The sequence below is a fragment of the Canis aureus genome, chromosome 31, assembly GCF_053574225.1.
Source record: "Canis aureus isolate CA01 chromosome 31, VMU_Caureus_v.1.0, whole genome shotgun sequence".
Classification (NCBI taxonomy): Eukaryota; Metazoa; Chordata; class Mammalia; order Carnivora; family Canidae; genus Canis; species Canis aureus.
This window is the reverse complement of record NC_135641.1, coordinates 9,409,643-9,422,000: the sequence shown is the minus strand read 5'-3', so window position 1 is coordinate 9,422,000 and position 12,358 is coordinate 9,409,643. Positions and strand designations below refer to the sequence as shown.

The window sequence follows — 12,358 nt, the reverse complement described above, 5'->3', positions numbered from 1 at the left end:
TACTCCTGTTCTGGCCAGGAGCTGTACTGGCTGCTCTCCATAAAACAGCATCGTGAATTCAGGGAACATTGATGGGGGACAGTCTCTAAAATTCTCTATCAATCACTTGGTAGGAGGAGCAAAAGGAACACTAATCAGCATCTTCTTTCTTGTTACTGATCCTAAAACCCTGTCAAAGCGGGAGATGAACTTGGGGCAGAGGAAAAGTGTAGAGCAACACTGAGCACACAGGTGATTGGTGTGTCAGAAAGGAACGAGTCAGCCAGCAGTTATCTGTTTCATCCTAGAATCACGCTTTGGGGCAAAGGGATGTACGCACATGTTCCTGGATGCTTCTTTCCACAAGGGTTTAGCATTGCTCTAGTTTCTGGGTTGTGTTCCTTCCCTTCTCTTGAACTTCTTGAACTTCACCTATAACCCCACTAATGAGAAATTTAAAAAGTTAAAGAATGAACCTATTACTCAAAATCAAGGGATTAAAGCAGACATTTGTCTTGAGTCTACCACTTGCCAGGTAACCTAATGATCCACTCCTACCCAACATCAACAAGACAGCAAGAGAACACTCCTCACGACACAGAGACAACTTCCAGGTGATACAATAGGGACTCATCAGAAATAGAGGCCATGAGGCTGTGAAATGATCAGAGGGTCACCGGTCCAAATTGATTCGGGATGAGTTACAAAGAGGAGGTAACTCAGGATCAGCAGCCTTTGGGACTTTGAGGGACTCCAGATCGGTAGCCTTTCCTAGATTAAGATGATGATGGGGTTAAAGTGTTTATTAAGGAGGACAAACAGCAAGAGCAAATATGCCTGACATTGGGCAAGAGCCTCCAGGCTAGGAATCTACAAGCAGCTTGACATGACAGACAAGGTGGAGGCGCCTAAAGGTGATGGAGAGGGACACGAACAAGACACACAGCCACCAGGAAGCAGACCCGCTGTCATGAAGAGGAGGGCAAGATCAAATGAAGCCTTGCCTAGTGGGAAAAAAGGGCCATTGTAGATTCTCAATTCTGATTCTTTCCACTTTGCTGCAAGTTGTTTTTCCCTCATCTCAGGCCCCTTATTCTCTCATGTTTAAACATTCATTTTTTATCTTTAGTGAGAAAAGGAAGGAAACAATTAGTAGCCTGAGATATTCAAATTAATCCAGCTGATCCTAATAGAAAATAACATTTCTATGCCGTAACTGAATGCATTCAAGTCATAAGTGCTTCTGCACACACTCTCTTGAACAGCATGGTCCAACTGAGGAGCACTTGCCATGCTGAGCTCCTGAATGGTGGTCAGTCTGACTCACAATGTGCTATGTGTGTAAAATCCACACTAGATTTTATAGATTTAGTGCAAAAAAAAAAAAAAAAAAGAAAAAGAAAAGAAAGGAAAAGAAAGAAAAGAAAAGAAAAGAAAAGAAAAGAAAGAGAAGAAAAGAAAAGAAAAAAGAAAAGAAAAGAAAAGAAAAAAGAAGAAAAAAAAGAAAAGGAAAAGAAAGAAAAGAAAAGAAAAGGAAAAGAAAAGAAAAGAAAAGAAAAGAAAAGAAAAGAAAAGAAAAGAAAAGAAAAGAAAAAAGAAACATCTCATTCATTTCTGGTAATGAGTTCATCTTGAAATGATATTTTTGATGCAATGAGTTAAGACCAATATATTATTAAAAATAACTCCCGTTTCTTTGTACTGGTTTCAATGTGGCCACCAGCTTCAATAAACTACCCATGAGGCTCACATTATGTTTTATTGGACAGCACCGTTCATAACACAAGTACAACCCTGTCCTTATTGGCAGGCATCCCTTTTTGGTCACTCTTGGAAAGAGTCATTTAGATTAGAATAAATTATTCATAGAAATCAATAAGACTGCTTTACTGAAGACATGTAAGAAAGAACAGTCTGTAGGGAAAAACTGCCAACTCTCTCTCTCTCCACACTGAGTCAACAATAGACTACCAAGCAGCACACACAACCACAAAATGTGTTAAGAGGAGAATTGCACTCTTTTGCACCAACAACACAGCAACATCTGACAGTTGTCACCAGGGCTGGGTGGTCAAAGCCACCATTCAGAAAGTCACGGTCTCCTTGCTGGGTCCTCTGCGAGTAAGACTGTGCTCTCTCACCAGGAGGTGATGGTGATGGGTTTTCCACAGTTCCATCAATAACATAAACTTGATTTCCACCAAAAGGCAACCACAACAATGGGAACCAACTATGGGAAAAGCAATTTGGTTTCCTCATCCCCACTCCCCCAGCAATAGTGTACACAGGTCAACGACAAACACATGGTCCCATTCTTTGCATCTCTTTATTTTGAAATAACTTAAAGAAAAGTTGCAAGAAAAACATAATGGACTATCTTAAATTCTTCACCTAAATTCTTAGATTTCCCCATTAATTATTTTATCACATTTGCTTTATCATTGATTGTCTCTATGGGCATGAATTACCATTTTTTCAATGATTTCAGAATAAGTTAAATGATCCCCTTTACCCCGACTTATCTCAGTAGATTTCTCCAAAGAACAAGATCATTCTCCTACATGATCACATCACAGTTATCAAAATCAGAAAATTAATACACTTCTATGACCTCAGCTACAGACATTAAAATTTTGTCAATTGTCCCAATAGCATCCATAATTTAAAAAAAAAAATTCTGTTTCAAGATACAAGTTGGACCCAGTGTATCATTTGATTGCCATGACATTTTTTTCTCCTTGATGAGAGACTAGTTCTTCTTTCTTGTTATGCCTTTCATGGCCTAGTGAGTTTTGAAGAGCAGAGGCCAATTTTTTATATAATGCCCTTCAGTTTTGGTCTATGTGATGGTTTCTCCTGACAAACTGGTTATAATATGTAGTCCGAATATCAAGGAAATCCTGCTGTGTCCTTCTCCATACATGGAATAAGGACACGTTTTCTGGCTCTTTGTCCCACCACGGGGCCTTTGAGTACTCGGCTATGGTGTGAGACTGCCTGGGTTTCTTCACCATCAAGTGACAATTGTCCTCTTATGATTAATACATATGTTTCCGGTAAATACTCTGAGGCTATATAAATATCTTGTCATCATCCGAGTCTCATCCATAGATTTCACAGCCGTTGATCATTTGTGCCTGAATCAATTTTTAGTATCGTGGTTGCCAAATATTAATTTTGTAATTAAGTCATTTATTCAGTATTTGTCAGCCGGCATTTGACAGAAGAAGAATGGGCCCTCTGCCTCATCGGAATACCCAGTTATTTCGATGTTAGTATATCGTCCTCATTGATTCTTAGTTTATTCAACGTGTTATGATCTGATACCATCATTATTTGTTTTAGCAATCACATTGTCCCAGATTTCTTTACTGAGCCCACTTCCAGCTGCCTCCTGGGTACTTCTGACCTGCACTCAACATGCTTTGAATATGTCCTTAATTTCTGAAACAACAAGATCCTCCAGGCTTATCTGGGACTTTTATTGCCCAGGCCCTGGATACTTCTCCAAGAAATTTGGTTCTTTTTAGTGGAGAATTAAATTTAGAAACCAAGCACTGTAGGGGCGCCTGGGTGGCTTAGTCGGTTAAGCTTCTGCCTTCTGCTCAGGTCATGATCCCAGGATCTTGGGATCCAGCCACAAGGGGCTCCTTGCTCAGCAGGGGGTCTGCTTCTCCCTCTCCCCCTGCCCCTCCCCACACCCTGCTCTTGGGCTCTTTTTCAAATAATTAATGAAATCTTAAAAAAAAAAAAAAGAAGAAGCCAAGAATTATACACTAAATGTGCTCATTGCTACTAGGACACCAATGCTTCCAGACCCTCTCAGCCAAGACAACTAAAAGACGAGAAAATGAGTATGTACCCACAAATGTGTCTATGCACTCCACTTTCCTACACACACACTGCGGCAGACAATCTAGTATACCGTGAGAATCAAAACAAGCATAATATATAGTTCCGATCTATCTCAAGATCTATACATTTCATAATGATTATTGAAAATCAGAGTTTTAAAATACAGTATTTTGGTTAAACTGATCATTCTGATTTCTTACTAATACATTCATGATTTTACCAACAAATCAATTCATTTAAAAGACTTACATCCTAAATTGCAGTGGCAAGACCATTAATTCACTGACAGTGGGATGAAATGATTATGATAAGTCATTATTTATCACTATCACTTTTAAAAACAAAACCAATTAACATTTGTTGAGAAATCACTATGCCTTCTCCCTTTTGCACACCTTCATTTAATTTTAGCTGTGACAGCATGAGGATAGTAGGGCCTTGTGGCCATTTCCCAGATGAGGAAACTCAAAGTTTCCGGGATGCTTGAAGCTATATCCCAAAACTAGGTCTACAGATCCTCAAAGCCCTTGCTTTTTACCAAAATTAGCTTTGGCTTATTTTGAAGCCCTGGTGAATAAACGGTCTAATATTAAATAAACACTTGCTCTAAAGTTTCCTGGATACTTGCAAATACCAGCATTATGTAGAGAAGAAACTAACATAAACTTCTCTCCACTACTTCTTAGAGCTCTAGTACACGAGGGTAACATTAAAATTGGTTGAAGAACTTGTCCCAAGCTGCACACCACCCAAGAGTCCTGGCACATGCCACTGGGAGTTCCAGATGCTCGGCAAGGAAGATATTCATGTCCTAACTCTTGCCTTGTCCAAGGAGACCCTGGTTACCAGACAATTCTAAAACCCTGGAGGGCAAAGTGGGCTTTTGTGACTCACATCTGCCACTAAAATAAATATCCTATTCAGGCAGAAGGATCTCAGACTCCTTCTTCAAACTATGTAACCGGAAGTAAGTAAACTGCATTTTTACCTATCATCACTTATTCTTTGCTATATGTGGCTTTTAACCATCATATTTATATTTACTTCATTATAAATAATAAGGAGGAAACAAAGATCTTTTTCTAAAGAAATTGACTTTTAAAAAATTGATGGCTGAAGGCAGCAAACTAAATAATCAATTATTCTAACGAGCAAGAAAAGGTGCTCCCAGACATTGAGGGCGTGTCCTTTGAATTGTCTATTGTTTGATGAAGACTAAATCAGGATGATGCCCATGAAAGGAAGGGAGGCCGCACAGTAAGAGGAAGGGGCCAATGAGGAGTATCAGCAGGTGATGACCCATGTCAAGCAGGGCAGCCAAGAGTCCTGCAGCCTGGCCTGCTGGGGAAATGAGCCCTCGCTCAGTCATGATTACTACCTTTGCACGCATCTGTCTTCATACCCTCAAACAGTAAGCTAATTGGGGCTGGAAATGAAAGCTTGAGAAAGATAAATTGCACCTACCTGGATCAGAGACAAATCCTCAAGCTGTAACCTGAAGAGGTAGTTTCTACAAAATACAAAAAGAGAGGAGTTTTATTTTTAATAGACTTAGAATATTACAGGTCATTAAAATTATGAGAATAAGGGAAAACAAAGTAATGATGATTTTTGGCTTCCAAAGCATCCTCTGGCTAAGGATGTATTTTCTTTGCACCTCAGAGTTCAGAGAGGCATTCATTATGTCAACAGGTATACATGTGGGATTGGCAAGAAAGTCAGGGAATGGTGTGTGTGTGTGTGTGTGTGACACTAAGGTAAATCTCAATTATTAACTGACACTCTTGATCTACTTGGAATGGACCAAAGGACACAGGCAATGGATTCTGCATCCGAGTTGAAATAAGACAATGCAAAACCATTCTTCATGAGTCTTCATTCTTACAGATCACCTACATTCACCATGATTTACAATTACAGCACATCCAGCTTCTGAATTCAACCACAGTCTGAGTATTAGAGTGTTCTCTCCTGTTGGATGGATTCGGTGTAAGTTTAGAAGCAGAAACTTGTTGGGCTGCCAGCAAAGGTTTGAAAAAGTCCCCTCTGGCTGGCCAAGTGTGAAACAAGAAATCAGAGAAAAGGAAACTATCTGTTTTCAACAATGACAGTGAAGAACAATGAAATATGCAGTCGAGATCAGCATAATGGGGGAGAACACAAATATCCATCACAATTAGGCTTTGGACTTGACCGCTATAACTTTCAGAAACAAATTGGCCTCCCTCCTGGGAGATGCTCTGGCCTCTGACTCAAATCACAAATGCCACCCTAACATCATGCAGATGAGGAGCCGGTGTGACCAGAGCCACATGCCAGGGACCATGGAGGAGAAGGTTAGCCCGGATGCAAACAGTAACTGCTGGAGACCCGGCGTACATAACAGAGAGCAGACCCTATGAATGCATGAGTGTGGGAAGGATCTCTAAGAAGCTGTGGTTTTGTATCATGGGCTGCCCCAGGATTATTTCCATGGCACTGAGAGTAAAGAAAGTTTCCCAACCACCCAGATGCTAAAGTAGATTATTTTCATTATTTGGGGAGGTGCGTAGATGTCAGAAGCGGCCAGGCTGTCCTAGTGGAAGTGACAAGTGATGGCCAAGTCAGGCCAATGGCATGACCTTGGGGAGACTGAGAAACATCCTTACTGAGCGGGCAGGGATGCGAGGACAAAGCCAGTATGGAAGCCAGGGTCCAGTAGCATGCGTGTGCATGCTTGGAGAAAGAAATGGGACAAGGTCACTTTTATTTTTTTAAGATGTTATTTATTCATTTGAGAGAGAGCATGAGTGGGAGGAGGGTCAGAGAGAGAAGCAGGCCCTTCAGCGAGGGGGAAGCCCAATGCAGGGCTCGATCTCGAACCCTGGGATCATGACCTGAGCTAAAGGCAGACACCTGGCCCACGGGGTCACTCAGGCGCCCCACAAGTTCACTTTATCAGTGGTCTCATGTGTCCCCAGTGTTGCCCCCTGGGCACCCTGCTTTCTTGGGGTTTGTCCCCCAGCACGGGGGGTACCATGATCCTACACTCAGTGGAAGCTGCCTCGCCAAACCACTTCAGTGGCCTCTTCACCACACTCTTTCCGAACCTCCAATTTACTCTCTGAAATAGTGCCAGAGAAGCTCCCAGAAGCATTGCTTGGCACATGCCACCTCCGCCGCTAAGCTGTTTGTGGAAGACACCCCCCCACCCCACCCCCTTATCACAGACAGCTCTCGCAGCCCTCTGTGCAGACCCGGATTAAGGATGCCTTTGACGAGGGAACGTGACAGCAGCATCTATTTGTATTTAGTCAAGCTGAGGCAAGGCTTCCAACAGAAACCTCTTCCTGCAGGGGAAGGACAGGCGTCGGGGCGCGGGCACTCGCAGAAGCGCCCGGCCTCCGCCTGCTGGGAACCCGAGGCCAGCGCGACTCCCAGGAGAAGGCAATGACTGGCCATAAGGCACACGGAGCACCGGGCTCCCTGCCCTCTGGCCTGCAGGAGGCGCCCCGCGGGCCTGTGCCCCTCCTGCCCGAGCAGGGTCCCCGTGTGCCTAGGAGTAGCTCTGCGAGAGCCAAGGCTGTGCCAGCCTCGTGCGGGAAGCACTCCCACCTCGGTCTTCTCTCTGGGGGGTGGGGGGGCTAATCGCCCACCTACTCCCTGCAGCTGTGAGCCTTACATCCAAGGAGAACAGTTAGAGTGGTCTCTGCGCCACCGCAGGCACTCGACCAATTGTAGCCACTTCTAGACAGTTTATTGGAAGTACTGAAAATACTGAAATTTCCAGACACACTGAAATTCCCAGTATGTTCTCCATTGAGCAGAGAAGGAAAGAGAACTTCTGCTGTCCAGCCCTTTCGGATTTGAGGTAAAAGGCAGCGTGACTCTCTTGTTCAGGTGCGGGGGCTGTTGTCACCAGGGACGGTATGGCACTGCGGGCTTTTTAGAACAGAAGACAGCATTGTTCATCTTGTCATGGTTCTGGGTTACAATCATCACATGCTTCAACTCACTAGCTCTTTTAAGAAAGACTTCTTCTGTAAATACTTTCAGTAAAAGAAATTATTCTTTATTTTAATTATTTTTTATTCAAAAATATTCTTATATTTTTGGCCAATTAAGTACCTAAGGGGTCTGATGAGTTGCAAGGCCACCACATTCCCCACCCCTGTCTCCCTTTCTCTCTCGCTCTCTCTCCCTCTCATACACCCACCCCCCTGCCATACACACACAGGTACACATGCACACATGCATCTGTATCTGGAAACTTTCTAGAAAGGCACTTCTCATACACACACTCAGAGCTGGAATGACCTTCTCACCATTGAGGAAAAAGGATGGGAGTGTCCACCATGCTCTGTAGAGCTCTGGACAGGATAAGTGGAGAGGAAAGTTCAAAGGAGTGGATTGGAGGAGGTATAGAGATCATTCTCTGAAACTTATGGGTCCAGCTTTCAGGTCCACATCTCCCCAAAATCCCTATATTGAAATCCTAACCCCCAAAGGTGATGGTACTAGGAGGCAGGCTTTGGGGAGGTGATTAGGTCAGAAGGGTGGAGCCCTCATCAGTGGGATTAATGGTCTGGTAAAAGAGGGCCCAGAGATTCTTCACCCTTCTACCACTCAAGGACGGGACACAGCAAGATGCCGGCCATCTGTAGCCCGGAAGAGGGCCCTCCCCAGAAGCCATCCATGCTCTCGGACCCCTACCACTGAACTGTGACAAATAAATTTTTCACTGTTCATAAGCCACCGGAGTCTGTCAAGTTCTGTTCTAGCAGCCCCAACAGACCAAGACAGGAAGACACTGATCTGTGTTAAGAAACACGCCACATTCTCAGTCCACATCCCCCCAAGCAAAACTAACTGCACTGACCATGCTTTTTCTGCCCATCAGGGGTCGGGCTGGAAAACTAGCCCTCCTGCCCCCACCACTGCTGGTGAATTCCAGCCATTTGCTCTATTTGAACTCCTACCAACTATGGTGCCCTTACTACCATCTGGCCAGTAAGAAATCAGTCTGGTAGAGACATACAATAGGTAAATCGAAGGGAAAGGGAGAGAAAGAGCCACAGTAATTATGAGATGCCACCACCACCACTACCACCACCACCACTACTGCCACTATGCCCAGTGCTCCAGTGAAGAGAAGCAATAAAAAAACACAAGAGCTTTTCTTTTGATATTTTCTAGGTTGCAAGATGCAAATTCATCATTATTTTTAAACCATCCTCAATTTTTTTTAATCTTAAAAAAAAAAAAAACAGGCAGAGAATTCAAGAATTCTAAAGCTGAGTCGTCGTTGGAGGGTATACACCTTCAATTTGCCAATGAGGAAAAGTCTGCATATTAAGAAGTGATGTGATTTATTCAAGATTATTAAGACAAGATAAAGTGCCAGGATTAGTATCAAGACCTCTCACACCGTGCTGCCCCTTGACCCACTGTGCCTTTCAGCTTCACCAACCGGTCATCCCATGACCCCTTCCTAATTCCACCAGCATGCACACTCACACTCACACCCACTCCCACAACACACACACACACAGACACACAGTAATAGTTCTTAAACCACAATTATTTCATGGCTTCATTGTTCATTCACAGGTGCATCTACATATCATTTTGAGATGATTCAAGTCTTACACTGCAAATGGCCAGTTTTTGATGCTGCGTAATTGATTCTCAGCCCTGGGATGAGATCTGACTGCGACAAATGTCTCCCCATTAGTCGAACATGTTAATGCTACTGGTCTGGCTGATTAAATGGTGCATTCTTTCTCCCTATTTCCCACAAATTCTTCCTGAAACTGCCTGCCCATACTTTAAGAGTGCCCATGTTTCTTCATTTAGGACATGAGAGAGCTAAGCTATACCACCTCTCAATATATTTAAGTCACACACCTTAAGTATATTTAAATCTTTTAGTTTCTAAGAGACCATGACCCTTTTTAGATATGAAATAGTTAAGAGAGCTACAGAAATATGTGACCATTGGATGACTTATTATCCTGACATATTTTGATAAATTCCTGAGAAATATTTTGAGTATTTCAAATATTTTAAATGAAATTTCAAATAATTTTAAAATAATTTTAATATTTCATATTTCAAAATAATTTTAAATGAAATCTAGCATGTAAGAAAGGAAGGAGAATACTTTTTTCTTTTTTTCTTTTTTTTTTTAGAGAGAGGGAGACAGAGGGGTAGGGGCAGAGGGAGAGGGAGAATCTTAAGCAGGCTCCACACTCAGCTTGGAGCCCATCACAGGACTCGATCTCTCTACCCTGAGATCATGATCTGAGACGAAATCAAGAACCAGATGCTTAATGAACTGAGCCACCCAGGTGCCCTGGAAGGATAATTCTTTATGAACACAAACTCATTCAACAAGTACCTACATATAATATTTGTTAATTATAGTCAACTGAATAAGCTAACTTAAAAATTTTGAAACTAGAATTATTAGAAATATGTTATCTGTAACTTTGCAGAGCTTCAACATCTGTTTAAGGTTGATCTTTGCATTGGTTGGTTACATTTTTGTTGCTAATTTTTGCTTGATTTTGAGACAAAGAGTTGGTAGGGGCGCTCAAATATTTGTTTAATACATGACTGTGGTCTACACAAAATCCAAGTAGGCAAGTTAATGCCTTCCTGGACCTTCCCATGGTAGAAATATGTAACATGGAACATTTTAGTGTTCACTTTATCTATCATAATTTTCAAACATTTAAGATACCTTTAAGAAATGAAATACAAATGAAACATTTGTGGAATTCCCTAATCACCTCCCTGGAACCTAAGAACCTGATAAAACACTGTGTGGATTCTATTATTCGCAAACGCCTTTCCTCAAACTATTTGGTTCCAAGTACAACTTTGAGTCCATTTTTGCTATTGGAAAAGTTCCAATCCAGCTAGCAACATGAGGGACCTGAAATCTCCCAAGATAGCTTGATCCATCACATTTGAGGTCAACAACCTACGAAGTTAAAGATTACACAAAGAAAGAAAATCTTCTAAGGGGAATAAAAAAATTGATATTCCCAGATGTTGGGCCACTTGCACAGTAAAGTAAGATCTATGGTCCCCTGCAAGTGGCTGTTCTCCAGGGAATTAGAGAAGGGGCAACCACTTTATCTTGCAATTGTGAGCACACAGATGAGGAAAAACAATATATGTGAGGTTCACGAGAAAGGCTACCAACCTTTCCAACGAAAAGGAGTAATGGTTCTGGCTCCCTGCCAACAGGGAATGCTAACAAAATGTTTCATACCGGTTCAATTTCTCTAGTTAGAGCAATGCTTTGAGCCACCCAAAGCATTTAAGTGGTCTCATTCATCTTCATAACACCCTGAGATGTAAATAGGTAGTAATAAGGAATATTGCCATTCTTCAGGGACAAAGGCACTGGTGCAAGAGGTTAAGAGATCAGAATTTTTAGAATGTATTAGTTATACAGCTTACAGGGAACTACTCTGTATTTTCATTTCTCCCCTCTCATTAACAGAAGTACACAGCAAGAGTTTGCCATGTTGCAAAGGTTCGGTTTTATGACGACACTAAATAAAAGTCTGTGTTTTTCTTCCCTTGGTATGCATCTCCTTTTTTTCAAACGCCTTGAAATAAAATTTGACATTGTGCATTCAAATGTAATAACTGTATTACTTTTAGGAGTAATAATATATGAGAGATACATAGACCCAACAGACTGAATAATTCAAATCACAAAGCCATTAAATTTGGTAGACAAAAACTGACAGTCTCCCCACAAGACATCTGCATGTGTTTTCGCCCTCCTCACCAGAGTTTCTTTCTTATTGATTGTAGGATTGCATAACTCATCTCTGCCTCCCATCAATCCCCCAGTGGCCTATTAGCAACAAATCACTAAGCACAACAACATATTCTCAGAGGGAGCAGTGCGGGCCTTAATAGACGAAGTTCATTTGCGTCTTCATGTAAAGTAATAAAATTCAGCCGGCATTAAAGAAAAGGTTGAGCCATCACGAGCATATTAACTAAATGACTCATTTTATCTAGAGACTCTATAAAACTTAACTCTGACCTCCATTAATTATGAAAGACACAGGTGTTTTAAAATGACATTCTCTTAGAATAACTCAATTGGTCTCTGATGAATATAGCTATAAAATCAAAGAAGAAAACTCCAGGCTCTTATTGAACATGTAGATTAGAGGCTTGCTTATAACTGAGGAGCAGAAGACCGAATAATGAAGACAGACAGGTATGCATTTTGCACTAAGAGAAGGTGAAGACAGGATAGCAACTAAATCCATCAAATGCATTTAAACAATGATGAGAATGACTTCTCTTTCTTTTTAATAAAAGCTTAGACCATAGCCAATCATGAAACAATCTGAAGACAAAACACGCCCTGGAGCTGACGTCAACTGAGAGGCCAGCCTCACCTATACCTGGGTCAACTTTCTCCTCCCTGATTTTTCACCACAGCAGGGTTCCATCATAACTGTCATCAGCTGGTGACTGCACAGAGCTTGAAAGAGCAGCATCCCCC

At 41.9% G+C, this 12,358-nt stretch overlaps 1 protein-coding gene across 13 annotated transcripts in view; it reads right to left on the bottom strand.

Annotated features, from left to right (window-relative positions):
• Positions 1-12,358, bottom strand: part of SEMA5A (semaphorin 5A) — a 474,025-nt gene that overhangs the window by 236,379 nt on the left and 225,288 nt on the right. For all 13 annotated transcript variants that reach the window (XM_077879611.1, XM_077879602.1, XM_077879610.1 and 10 more), the window contains one exon: positions 5,299-5,344. In XM_077879611.1, the coding sequence (XP_077735737.1) occupies positions 5,299-5,344 (46 nt within the window). The remainder of the gene's footprint in view (positions 1-5,298; positions 5,345-12,358) is intronic.